General features: G+C 40.6%; 1 protein-coding gene across 6 annotated transcripts in view; it reads left to right on the top strand.

Moving 5' to 3' along the window:
- Nucleotides 1–13,671, top strand: part of LOC125897964 (beta-galactosidase-1-like protein 2) — a 47,142-nt gene extending 33,471 nt beyond the window's left edge. Inside the window, exons 4-19 of one of the 6 annotated variants that reach the window (XR_007450544.1) lie at nucleotides 2,260–2,355; nucleotides 4,489–4,597; nucleotides 7,608–7,700; nucleotides 7,792–7,873; nucleotides 7,978–8,042; nucleotides 8,145–8,229; nucleotides 9,675–9,812; nucleotides 10,007–10,087; nucleotides 10,183–10,292; nucleotides 10,387–10,533; nucleotides 12,093–12,164; nucleotides 12,287–12,365; nucleotides 12,468–12,555; nucleotides 12,648–12,749; nucleotides 12,863–12,979; nucleotides 13,250–13,272. Coding sequence is in view for 5 of the 6 variants with exons in the window: in XM_049591523.1 (XP_049447480.1) it covers nucleotides 2,260–2,355; nucleotides 4,489–4,597; nucleotides 7,608–7,700; nucleotides 7,792–7,873; nucleotides 7,978–8,042; nucleotides 8,145–8,229; nucleotides 9,675–9,812; nucleotides 10,007–10,087; nucleotides 10,183–10,292; nucleotides 10,387–10,533; nucleotides 12,093–12,164; nucleotides 12,287–12,365; nucleotides 12,468–12,555; nucleotides 12,638–12,749; nucleotides 12,863–12,979; nucleotides 13,250–13,336 (1,561 nt within the window). In the remaining variant the exon portion in view is untranslated. Of the gene's footprint in view, nucleotides 1–2,259; nucleotides 2,356–4,488; nucleotides 4,598–7,607; nucleotides 7,701–7,791; nucleotides 7,874–7,977; nucleotides 8,043–8,144; nucleotides 8,230–9,674; nucleotides 9,813–10,006; nucleotides 10,088–10,182; nucleotides 10,293–10,386; nucleotides 10,534–12,092; nucleotides 12,165–12,286; nucleotides 12,366–12,467; nucleotides 12,556–12,637; nucleotides 12,750–12,862; nucleotides 12,980–13,249 lie in introns of all 6 variants that reach the window. The other 5 variants (XM_049591524.1, XM_049591526.1, XM_049591525.1 and 2 more) reach the window with 5 other exon arrangements.
- Nucleotides 13,672–13,913: the final 242 nt, after the last annotated feature.

Raw genomic sequence — 13,913 nt, 5'->3', positions numbered from 1 at the left:
CCAGGCTGTAATTTTATTTCAGGAGGTCTGTGAATCAAATGATTTTACCAGCTCATATTCTGGGTCCTTTTGGCTCAACAGTGTGAATTTCACACATGTGGTAGTCTTCTAGGCTGAAAAAACAGGGGATGCAAATCTCGGCAGGTAATAAATACACCTCTGCCGAATAATCCGTCCAGGCTGTAATTATATTTCAGGAGGTCTGTGAATCAAAGGATTTTACCAGCTCATATTCTGGGTCCTTTTGGCTCAACAGTGTGAATTTCATTCATTTAATAATGACCTAAGCATAAATAACAGGGGATGCATTATTCGGCAGCAGCAATCAGTTCTGTCAAAAAATGCATGCTCCCCTTAACACCCTCATGAAACTTCAAATCAAAGTTTGAAGGAACACCATTATGACTTTATCAGCACGTAGCATACTTTATTTGATGGGCCTTGACAGTGCAAATGACTCCCTACATTAATTTTCCACATTTAAAAACCTTGTTTTCGTAGAACTATCTGAAATCCCATGCTTAAAAACACAGCAACACAAAAAATAGTGAAGAGTTGGCATTAAGAAATAATGAGAGATTAATGAAGCAGACTATTCAGACCAATCTAGAAAACGCTACTTTACCGATTCTAATAAAACATTGACGACGCTAAATGTTAAAAAACTAGACTTCAGATCAGTGATCATCACTGATGAACCTGACAAAGAAGATTATTTCGTTTTTAAACAGTACATTTCCTTAAAAATCAAGAAGGTAGCTTTCCTTTCAGCTGTGCACGCGCTCCCGTGAGGTGCATGCAGTTCTTGGCAGGCATGTGGATCCCGGCCAAACATCGGAACCTCAAGCTGTGTCCTCTGTCTGGAGAGAAGAAGCGTCCTTTCAGGTGTGCACCATCATCTAAATGCTCTACTCAGCTGACTGTGGACCAGTGGTTTGTTAGTTGTGGGAAAGGGGAGGGGAACAGGGGGAAACAAAAGGGCTGTGTGTAAAAGACCACAATACACCATGGCTTCCGCTCAGTCCATGCGACAACAAATCACAGCAAGCCACAACACACACACATACAAATCACAGCAAGTTATAATTTACACATATCTACAGGTATGAACTTTGTTGGCATGCAGTTTAAAATCCACAGCAAACAATAACAAGTAATTGGAATGCACAGCAACAACAATTAAAATACACAGCAAGCAATAATTGAACAAGCACACACTTAAGGCATAACCATGGAGGATATTACCGTTCATTCAATGGCACTTGTCACCCCGGGACACTACTATGTCAGCTACTGAGAACTATTTTATGTTTTTTGCATCCTGTTGAAGTAAACAGCACTTGTTAAATGTTTTAGCACCCTTCTATTGCAATACGTTTTCATCCAAAATCATCACATACCACCACCTGGTCAGTGGACTTTCATGTCTATGTAGTAGTATGCTAGGTATCCTCCTGCATCTGCTGTTGACGTTCCAGGACATCGCAACCATTGCAGAGATGCCAATAAAAGCACATGTTTAGATTTAGGCAGCAAATAATGTGGTTAGGGTTAGGCAGCAGAAGCACATGGTTAGATTAAGGCAACAACAGCATGTGGTTAGGTTGAGGCAATGAATGCAAGTGGTTAGGTTTAGGCAACAAAAGCACGTGGATAGGGTTAGGCAACAAAAGCATGTAGTTAGGTTTTGACAACCATAGCATGTGGTTCGATTTAGGCAACAAAAGAACATGCTTAGGTTTAGGTAACAAAAGCATGTGGTTAGGTTTAAAAAAATAAAATAAAATCATGAATTGGCTCTCAGTCTCAGTCATACAGGAAGTGAACAGCAGACTCCTGGGTAGAATATTGAGGTTTGTTGGACCCATCCACCAATACTGGAACTTTCAAACAGCGTTTGAAACTGACACCCTCCAGTGGCGTATTATACCACCACGACAGGTCCGATCCAGCCGCATTATGAACTGACGCTGTCTATCCACGTATCATACTGCCACGTCTGGTGCCTTCTCGCTGACAGACAGAAGGCACCAAAAGGTGTTTTTTGGTGTCAGGTGTCTGATACTGAAATCACTGACAAAACGGTGGTATTTGATGTCTTCAGAATGAGAACAGGCTGTCAACTCATCAGCTGACACAAAACTCATCCTGCCACTGTTATTGCCATGTACATTTCACTCACCTAAAACAAGATATGTGGTTGCACTTTATGTTGGGGCAGATAATACATATTCATAGCCCTCTATCTCTGGGTTTCAGAGCCTATATTAATCTTGCTGCTGAATTGGGATTGTGGGTGATTTTCCGCCCAGGGCCCTACATCTCCTCTGAGCTGGACCTAGGAGGACTGCCAAGGTAGTGCTAGCATTCTTTACATGTAACTGAGGAAAAAATGTAACATTATTGCATATATACATCCTAATTTTCTGTGTGTATTAAAGTAGGGTGTCTATTTAAACCCAAAGCCTGTGTAATGTTCACCAAGCTCTGACTAGTTTATGTCTGTAAATAAATTAAATTAAATTTGTAAGTGATTTTAACCACTGAACCACAAAAGCCCCTGTTCCACCTAATTAGCTCTGGTTCTTGAACTAGTTCCGTTCATAATTCTTGGAATCTTAATGCTATCCAGCGAACCAGCCCGTGTGTCCACCACTTTTGAGCACAACCATTGTAATCAAGGAGGTGTCATTAATGGAGGGCGTTGCACAAACCACAACAGAAGTAAACAGTAGTGGCAAAATCATAGCTTATATTAATTATTTGTGAACTTTTGTTCTGTTGTTAGAAATATTTGTTTTCCCTTCAAAAAACAAGTAAGCCACCTGTTAATAAGACCACTGCACACTCTTTTTTCCTGATGACTTCTCACTTGACTTCTTCCCGTCTCTCCATCCGTAGAATATGATACATCCACTGATGTTGTCACAGTGTGCACTTAAGGGTAAGAAAAATCTGCTATATTTTGGTTCCAGCTGAGAACCAACTTTTTCTGAACCAATTTATTTTTGGTCGAAATGCTGTGATACACCTTTTCCACCAACATAGAACTGGTTCTATTCTAGATCCTGCACCTGATTTTTAAACCATTCAGAACATTTCAACCAAAAATAAACTGGTTCAGAACCCAAAATGTTGGTTCTCTGCTGGAACCTAAAAATAGGAGGTTTTCCTTGAACTGAAGTTCAAATCATGACATCATCATATTCTACAGCCTGGAAAGATCAGATGAAGAAGGCAACAATAAAGAAGTCAAGTGAGAAATCATAGGAAGAAAGAGCCTGCATTGGTCTCATTGGTTCATACTTGTTTTTGGATTAAAAATATCTGTAATTACAGATCAAAGTTCACAGGTAGTCAATGTAATCCCCGGTTTTGCAACTACTGTTTACTTCCATTGATGATACATACTTGATTACAATGGTTTGGCTCAAAACTGATGGAAACATGGGCTGGTTTTCTACATAGCACCAAGGCTCCAGGACCTGGAGCTAATTTGGTGGGAAAGGGGTACTAATGTAGGGTGACCATATTTTGATTTCCAAAAAAGAGGACACTTGGCCTGCCACGACATAGCCTACTTAAATGATACTCACAGTTTACTCAAAGATGCCTTATAATTTTAATATATTTAAAATTTATATGTATGGATAGAAAATTCAGTTATATTACAAAATAATATCTCTCAAAGACAGAAATTCAGATAGGCCCCAATAGGGGACACATAGGCTACACAGACTAGAGTGTGGTGATCTGAGCCCGACGGGTTCCAACAGGTCGGGCCGGGTTTGGTCAAAAATGTACAAATTGTATTCGGGCTCCGGTCGGATTCGGTCAGCTTTCAGTGAAAATGTAGTGTAAAAATAAATAAAATCCTATTGTCTGTCCTGTTTATTGCTTGGGCACTGGTATTTACGTGACAACACCTGAACATAACACACACAGACACACATTGGCTGTTTGTTTCTGTCTCTCCCCTCGCTGGAAGTCTCGGACCTCCAGCCGCCCGTCTCCGCCTTGATTAAACGCTGAAAATAAACTAAAAGAGGGAGACAGTTTTTTCCTATTTTATCTTATTTTGTTTTATTTCTCCCTCATCCCTCGCTGGAAGCGTCGGACCTCCTGCTTCCCGCTCCCGTCTCAAACACGGAGGTCTCCCTCTCCGCCTGTTAAATAGCCTGTAACCACTGTGTGACACAAATTCGGTTCGGACAGAAATATAATGCCTGTGCCGCACTCTAACACACGTACACACAAAAGAGGATGTTTGATCAGCCTGTGGTTCAAAATTAGGTGCAGGAACAGAAACAGAACTGGTTCCATGTCGGGAGAGAATAAATAACATCAGGGTGGAAAAGTCACATCTTGCTTTAAGGGAAGACTTGTGTGAAGCTTTGTCCAGTATTTTAGATTAACTGTACCTCTGCTGTACTTGCATCTCTGTGGCTTTACTCATAACTATGCACCTTCTTTTCTGTCTCTTTGCAGCTGGCTCCTCCGTGATGGAAGCATGAAACTGAGGACAACTTACCCAGGCTTTACTCAGGCTGTCAGTACTTTTTTTGACCAACTTATACCGAAAGTGGTTCCACTGCAGGTAACATTCAGGGCTCTAGTTTCGCAGACCAGGCGAGGCGGGGGCGCAGCTGCGCTTCGCCAACTGGGTGTGGCCAGGCGGATTTTCCAAGTTTGGCACACCGTGCGCGCTGGCGCAGCTACTTGTCTGTCCCACCTCTGTCCCTCCAACCTGGGCAAGTCGGAAAGAGGGAGGAGAGAAGGCGTGGAGTGGGTTTTACACACATCACACCAATCAAATGAGCCCCTCTCCTCGCTCTTAAATGCGCCTCGCGAAGGCGTAATAAGAGTTTACACCATTCGCCATGGCAGAAGAGAGCAGCAGCGTCAGACGGCCAAACTTTTCCCAGGAGGAAACTGATGTTTTGGTCCGAGAGGTCCAAGCTCGCAGTGTCCGAATATATGGAACTGCGAGCAGACCTCCACGGGCTGATGATGCAAAGGTAGCCTGGGAGGAGGTCACCACAATTGTAAATCAATGTTGTGTTTCTTTCGTGCGCGTGTGCGCTCTCTCTTTCTCTCTCGCAGTCTCACTCTGTTTCTTTTCTTTTGACTTTTCTAAGATGACAGATGCTGAATATATACTCCCTATCTAATGCTGTGGCTGTTTGTGGTTGGCTGAGAGGGATGTGAACTCATTAGTTTTGTTAATCAAATCAGGTTGGGTTTCCATTTCGCGTGCCAAACGGTGCCAATCCCCTTAGGGGAGACTGGGGTAACTTGAGCCAAAGGGTAAGTTGAGCCACCCCTTGTTGCTAGGAAACCGTAAATAAAATTGGGCATGTGACCAAATATTTAGGAGGAAGGCATCATTTCATGGAGTCTGTGAAGGTAAGAACCACATGGGTTAAGTGGTTAGAGATTTATGTCCAAAAAAGCATTTTTCACTCATGAAAGTGAATTTAGTCTGTCATAAGTTTCATGGGGATTGTGTTTAGACCAAAATAGATAATTTTTCATTTGTTTTATACAGCAATTGTGGTATCTATTAACTACAAAATGAGGTAGTACAGCTAGCATGAAAGTGCACCATTTTAGCTGTGGGGGCTAATAAAGTCACTATGGTAGCTATGGGGTAAGTTGAGCAATTTGAACAGAGGTAAGTTGACCTGTAAGTTTCTGAGAAGAGTCAAAGCTGGATATGGTAAACCAAGCTTTACTTTCAAGGAGAAAGATGAGGGATTCTTCCCAAGAAGTGATCCAATCGCAAAACTCCCCAAACCTCAGAGTCCAAGCAGTTTGTATTCCCCTGCAACCTGGACAGGTGGGATATTGAGTAAAGGGGCAGGTGGGATATGGATGGAAGGAGGGAGGGTGGTGGATGGAATGAGAGTAAGATGGAGGGAGGAGTTTAGAGAGGATGAAGGAGGCCCTCCTGTCAGCAAGGACACCAAACTAGGATTCACGTTTACAGATTTAGTTCAGTGTTTTCTTTCCAAAAACACAGCTGTTAGTAGCAACGGTCATTACACACAGTTGCTATGTAGCCCAGCATTGCTAGGGATGCTGCCCTGCAACACTGCAGCTGTCAAACAACTTCCGAGGGAAAAAACAAACAGAAGTGGCTGATTTTAACAGATGCTGCTGAAGAAAAAGAATACCTACGGACCTTCTCTGCCAAAAACAAAAGAAGACGGATTTGAATACACACTCGGCAGTCATGCTTAATGACATTTTACGCGAGTTTTATGCCTCGGTTCAGTCCACTAAGCCTGGGTGAGTACAAAACTTTCACCAAAAGTTGTCGAATCCGGTCGGTTTTAATGCACTTCGCAGAGGCAGACAACATTATTTATTTAACTGATAATTAGCCGTGTAATAAGCGGGATAATGTATAATGAGCCGGTGAATACTGGGAAAATAACTCCCTTCAGGGGAATAGAACCCCGACCGGCTCATTATACATTATCCCTTACTTAAAGTTGCTATATGCATTAATAATTAAAAAAAAAAGATTTGTACCTGTTGAATTGTGTATTATAAATAAAAATACACATGGATTTGAAGAAGCGTCTTATTTAATTCAGTGCAGACATGTACGTATAACTGGAATATCTTAACCCAGGGAGGGAGGGAGAGAGGGGGAGGAGAGAAGGTGAGGTGGGGGGAAGGAGGGCGGGGGGAGGGAAGGAGGGAGATGGCTCAATTTACCCCACTCCTATGCTCATCTTACCCCAGACACGGGGTAAGTTGTGCCACAAGACCACTTTTTTTGGACATGCTATATTATCAAAACAGTTATGTTTACACTCATTCTTTTTGTTTGTAGGGATGCACAACATCCTGAAATATATGCACATATATTAGTTAGCAACAAAACTATAATAGCCTTGATGTAGTGATCCTGAATATGAAAAATGTTTCATCTTACCCCAGTCTCCCCTATGGGGTGCCGTTTGTGAAGTGGCTCACGCTGAAAATAACATCAACATTTTGCCACATTTAGCTTCAAACAATGTTTAAAAAAGTGTTGTGAATTTTTTCAGAAATATATGAAATAGTTAAATCTAAATATTAAATGTGTCACCTAAATGTTAAATGTTAAATCTAAATATTAAATCTAAATCAAAATTGATATAGAGCTACATTTATGTGCTGATTGCAGATAGTTGTATCGAATAGTGTTTTTTTGGTGACGTGTGCGCACTGTCCGCTGGTCAGCCCTAACTTCGGTTTACACCGGCTGCGCTCCCCCTGCGCTGACAGTAGACGTGGTTTCAGCTGGCGAGCTTTTAGCGCACCTTCGGCGAAGCCTTTTGGCACGAAACTGTCACTGCGCCAAACTGGATCTGTCGACACCTCCCCCAGCTGCGCCGCCACACCCATCTCAGCGCACCTCGGTCTGCCAAACTACCAAACTGAGCGCGCCTCGGGCTGCGCTGCTCAAAACTAGCTCTACGCTGGGTTCGTCACCCTGCGCTGCGCCAGGAAACTAGAGCCCACTGTCACTAAAGCTGCAAACAAGTCTTTTGTCCCTCCAGTTTGTTTTTAACTTGTCATCCTTAAAAAATGTTGTTGTTAATGTTAATCAGTTCAAGAAAGGAGGTCCCATCATTGCAGTGCAAGTGGAAAACGAGTATGGATCCTTTGCAAAGGATGAAAGTTACATGCTTTTCATTAAAGAGGTGATGTAATAGGCTCACTTAATTCAAATGCTCCCTTAAATCCTACATGAAAACACACATGTATAGGAGACCTTCTGTTTTATATTGAAAGGCTTTACAGTCTAGAGGGATCAGTGAGCTCTTGCTCACAGCAGACAACTACAACACAATGAAGTCGGGGAGTGTGGCTGGAGGTACAGTCTGTTAATAACACACACACACACACACACACACACACACACACACACACACACACACACACACAGCTTACCTTGTGATGTGATCTCCCACCTTGTAGCCATCAGATCAGTGAAGCTGCAGAAGCTAAATCAGAAAGACATCCAGGATCTGAATGCTATCCAGGTGTGTATCCTACCTTTCCACTGAAGACATCAAGGAGACAATGAAACACTGGACAGTGAGCTGTGTACTGATAGTGTAGACCTTTCCTGCGTTGTTTGTCAGCCCAACAGCCCCACTCTAGTGATGGACTACTGGACCGGCTGGTACGATGTGTGGGGTGACCTCCACCATGTGCTTCCCCCAGAAGGTAAGGAAAGTTCTTTTTTTTCAGTGGCTTTATAGATGAAAAAGACACCTTTCTGTCTGTGCTTACCTCTTAAACTAAATTAGCCATCCTTCTTCACTGTTGACTGAAAGGAAGTTTAGTTCATGACATATCACGTTTCTGTAATCTCATTTTCCTTACCATCAACTATATAATGAAGTAGAATAAAAAATATATTGAAATACATCACTTTTATATGAAGATATATCTGATATAGTAGATTTGATGCCACCACTTTTTAAAGGTCCAGTGTGTAGGATTTCAGGGGATATATTGGCAGAAATTAAATATAATATTGTAAGTATGTTTTCTTTCGTGTATAATCACCTAAAAAAGGTAATTGTCTGGTTTTTGTTACCTTAGAATGTTTCTACAGTAGCCCAGAATAGACAGACCAAACACCGGCTTTAGATAAGGCCATTCAAATTCTCACCTCGGCCACCATGGTTAGCCATCCCACCATTACAAGCAGTGTTGGAAAAAAAACAGATTTTTTTTTTTTTTAATGGTAAACTGCTCTATTTAGTGTTTGTACTGGTTTAAATCATTTTGTCTGTTATGTTTTGGAGAGGAGATAATTCAGTTTATGGTAAAAACCTCCTGAAAATCTGGATCTTAAGTTATCAAAAAAAAGAAGGTGAGCATACATTACAGTAACAGGTGCTAGGCTAGGGGCCATTTACAACAAGCCAAACAGCATCAGAGAAACACTGATTTGTAACATAAAACTGCTTTATTTAGTGTTTATACCGGTTTATATCACCTGGTCTGTTTGTTATGGAGAGGAGAAGAACTCTATGGATTATTCAGCTCTTGGTCAAACCCTCCTGAAAAATGAACAGTGAAGGAATCCTAACAGGGAGTTCATGCTTGTTACATGGGGAAAGTTTTAGCTGGTTGCAATCTACAATCCTCACCATCAAATGACACTTAATCCTACCCACTGTTCCTTTAAAGCAATTTTTGACAAAAGGAAAAAAAAAAACAAAAAAACATCTGCAGATTTACTTTAGAAATACTGTTATCAGCCTTGAAAAGCACATAGTGGTAAAACTTGAGTCCTTTGTTATACAGTAGGCCACTGACTCTTTTTATAAAATATAGTTCTCATCTTACCCACTGGCAATATTTAATGTTGAGTCAATCTGAACTGCTGCAAACAAATGCTTTCTATCTCACTCTGTAGTTTACATTATATTTATTTCCCTGCCATCTTGCTTTGTGTATAAGGAATGCTAGCATTATGCCAGCAATGTAAATGCAAATATTAAAGTCAGGGCCAACCAACATTTGTATTATTGCAGAGGATTAAAAAGGTGTCAGTGACTTGATTTAAAAACTGTATTATGATCTCCCTCTGTTGCAGGGAGCTTTATGTTTTAAGGAGTCATTTTTTTGAACAATGAATGTGTTGAACTTCTTCTCAGATATGGTGTCCACTGTGAGAGAAATTCTGAGGCAAGGCATGTCTGTTAATCTTTACATGTTCCACGGAGGCTCCAGTTTTGGCTTCATGAGTGGAGCACTCGCTGATCCTTCCTACAGTGCGTTGGTCCCCAGTTATGGTTGGTTCCTCTGTGCTCTGTCACAAACAAACTAGTGGTGTCTTTGATGCAAATTTGCAAAGATTTAATTCTAATGAAGCACTGCCATGTCAGAGCTGGAGAATATGTTCCTTCATGACTACAGAACAGCATTCACCTAAACACCCAGCAGGTGGCAGCAGTTTATAGTTAAATTACATAATGATGTTTTTCAGATTATGATGCGCCTGTGTCTGAAGCTGGGGAGTACACCCCAAAGTACCATCTCCTTAGGGATTTATTTTTTCAGTTCAACAGTAAGTCAAACACTTAATTTAAATGAGATTAAAATATTAGATACATGTGGCAACTAACCTCTTTGTCTAATGTTGTCTTTGACCTTTCTGTACAGGAGGAGACAGTTTCTCTGACATGCCAGCCCTGCATTTCAGGGAGGCTTATGAACCAGCTATCATGTTCCAGCACCTGTCATTATGGGATGCTTTGAGCTTTACTGAGGGGGTATGTTGTATCTAAGATTAACTTTTGCCTATATGTGTAATGAAGATAATTTTCAGTCAAGGAGATCTATTCATTTATTTTAAATTTTTGGCAGCCATTTAAGTCACCTAAGCCAATAAGCATGGAGAATCTACCTGTGAACAATAAGAATGGCCAGTCCTATGGATACACACTGTACGAAACTACCATCACCAGTGGAGGATTATTGGAATCTGGAGACAATGTCCGAGACCGTGCCCTAGTGAGTCTTCATTGTACATGATGGCATGACCTCACACACCCTGACCTGATGCAGTATGGATGTGATTGCCCCCCATGATTAATCAATTTCATACATCATGATCTTTATTGTATTTGTTGTTGGTTTAAACTTAACTTGAAGGAAAAGTCTGGGTAAAAGGGTAAAAGCACTCGCCTGGCTCTGTTCAAAGTCAAAAAAAGTATACTAGCATGTCGGAAACTCACTAATTATGTACTACTCATATATCTCATTTGTTTCATCCTACAAACCTAAAGCCGCCTTTGAGATATTTCATTAAAGTGAAGCAAAGTTTGTGTGTTATGTTCTGTAATATAATCAGTGTTGGGCAAGTTACTCTCAAAATGTAACATATTACATATTACTAGTTACCTTCATTTGAAAGTAATGAGTTACTTTACAATGTTACTCTGTGTAGTGTAATACGTTACATATTACACTACTTTTGTGTTTGATCAAAATTGAGCTCAGAATAACCAATGTTCATTTTAAATGGATGAGGGTCATGTTGTTTCACAGCAGGTAGTCAAAGCACAGAAGCTCCAGTTTATTTCAGTTCATTTCAAATCTAAAGCTGCACAGCTCTGACATTCATGCATTCACATACAGTGGTTACCACTTTGTATTTCAGTCCCCTGCTTAATTAATGATAGTGTGATATAGAACAGTCAAATAGCCTAGACCTTTTTAAATAAATGAATGGCCTTGGACACAGGGAGGGTCAGGCAGAGTATCAAAGTCTGATAATTATGAGATTTGCATAAATATTAGTAGGCCTATTATTAGAAACATAATAAACTTATGTTGAGGAATGGAGTGCGATTAAGTCAATATAATGAACGCAAATTAATACACCAGAGCTGTCAGCGTCAACAGCACTGGACAGAGAGTTATGCATAAGAACAGGACGGCATGTGCCGGCATTGCTGCAGTTGTAGGGGATGTGAATACAATATAACGTAGTCTGTATTGACATGACAACACACAACAACCTTCAGACAACAGCAACCTTTCTGGTGGTACACTGGCAGAGGTGAAGCGATATAGATCAGTGTGGATGAATGAAAACTGAAAACAGTAAACTATTTATTTTGGGTGGTAATGCGAAAATGTGCTCAGAGAGGTAGAGCGGGTTGTCCACTAATCAGAAGATAGGCTCCCTGACTTCTCCAGTCTGCACATTGAAGTAAGAAACTGAACCCCAAGTTACTCCAGATGGCTGTTCTATTGGTGTGTGAGTGTGTTAAAAACTGAGCCGCAGGTGGCACTTTGTATGGTAGCCTCTGCCACCAGTGTATGAATGTGTGTGTGTGAATTGGTGAATGTGATTTGTTGTATAAAAAGGGCTTTGAGTGGTACAAGTGTAAGTCCATTTACCAATAATAGTACCTGAAATCCTGTTGGTAATATATATTACTTCATTACTGCTAAAATGTAATATGTTACTGTAACACGTTACTTTAAGTAACAAAGTTACAAAAGTAACGTGTTACCCCCAACACTATTTATAATTTATTTGACAACAATGTTTTTCTTCCTAGGTGTTTTTAGACAGAAGCTACATTGGCCTTTTCAAGCGCCAAAGCCTGGAGCTGGTGGTTTCTGATGTTAAGGTATGGCATTAAGTTGGAAAATTAAGGCAAATGTCCAATAAACATCATTTATCGGATGTGACTGATGCTTAAATGTTGGCTGTTGAAACTTGCTAAGACATAAAGGCGATCAATCTGTACAGGGACGACGAACCTTAAGCTTATTGGTGGAAAATTGTGGACGAGTTCATCAGGGAAGGGACCTTGACAAACAACATAAAGGTGATCGACAGGCATTATGCGGTTTATTGCTATGCCTGCTATTAAAGCATTCAAGCACTCAGTGGGTAATGCAAAAGCCAATTTTGATTTGTGTTCTTGCAGGCCTCGTGGGGGAAATTTTATTAAACAATATCCCCTTGCAGGATTTTACAATTTACAGCCTGGATATGAAACCCAGCTTTATTGATAGGTTTGTACACTTTATTGAATCTAAAGCATTGCTTATCACTTTATGCTGTAACAGAGCATTTGAAGTGGATGCTTCATTTTAGTCTTTATCAGGCACCTTGGAAAACTCTCCCTGACGCCCCCAGCTTTCCTGGATTTTTCATGGGGAGGCTGTTTGCATATGGGTATCCCAGTGACACATTTGTGAAGCTGCCTGTAAGTTCAATAAAACATAGTGTTTATGCTGCATACATTCTTTTTGTGTGTGATTGTATAAAAATACTTCATGTGTGCATTGTGAATGGATAAAATTGTCTTTGGGTCCGCAGGGCTGGGAGAAAGGCGTTGTATTTATCAATGGGCTGAACCTGGGTCGCTACTGGTCAATTGGCCCCCAGCAGACTCTCTACCTCCCTGGTCCCTTTCTCAACAGTGGAATTAACCAGGTACAGCTGTGCACAAAGCAGAATTTGTTAGGGGAATAGTTTTTGGAAGTACGCTTTTGCTGTCTTGCTGAGAGTTAGAAATGTGAACTTACTCTTGGCAAAATTAATAAATATGTGTCCCAAAACTATTCTTTAAATGTTTGTACTTGCATTATAATGGACTTTGAAGATGAATTATACATTTAAAGTGTGCGATAACACAGTAAGTGTCAAGTCTTAAAGCTCTTATTCTCTCTTTTTTATCTCCTACTTTTTTCCTGTTATATTAAGGTCATTATATTTGAAGAGCAGGAGGGTGACTTCAAGGTCCACTTTGAGGATACACCTGATCTTGGCATGGCAGCAGAGATCCAGTGACTGTCATCACCTCCTCTGACAAAGATTCACAAAGTGCCTGTCTAAACTTCAAATTCAGGGATATCAATATTGTTAAAATCATAGCCCATGTCTAATATAATACCTTAAAATATTCATACATACTCACAGATCAATATGAAAAACAAAGTGAGGCTTGTTTGTACAGGAGCAGTTTATAGCTACAGTTTATACATACAGTACAGGCCAAAAGTTTGGACACACCTTCTCATTCAATGCGTTTTCTTTATTTTCATGACTATTTACATTGTAGATTCTCACTGAAGGCATCAAAACTATGAATGAACACATGTGGAGTTATGTACTTAACAAAAAAAGGTGAAATAACTGAAAACATGTTTTATATTCTAGTTTCTTCAAAATAACCACCCTTTGCTCTGATTACTGCTTTGCACACTCTTGGCATTCTCTCCATGAGCTTCAAGAGGTAGTCACCTGAAATGGTTTTCCAACAGTCTTGAAGGAGTTCCCAGAGGTGTTTAGCACTTGTTGGCCCCTTTGCCTTCACTCTGCGGTCCAGCTCACCCCAAACCATCTCGATTGGGTTCAGGTCCGGTGA

This window comes from Epinephelus fuscoguttatus, linkage group LG12 (assembly GCF_011397635.1).
Source record: "Epinephelus fuscoguttatus linkage group LG12, E.fuscoguttatus.final_Chr_v1".
NCBI lineage: Eukaryota > Metazoa > Chordata > Actinopteri > Perciformes > Serranidae > Epinephelus > Epinephelus fuscoguttatus.
Note: the sequence above shows the minus strand (reverse complement) of the source record. Positions and strands in the feature narration are given on the sequence as shown.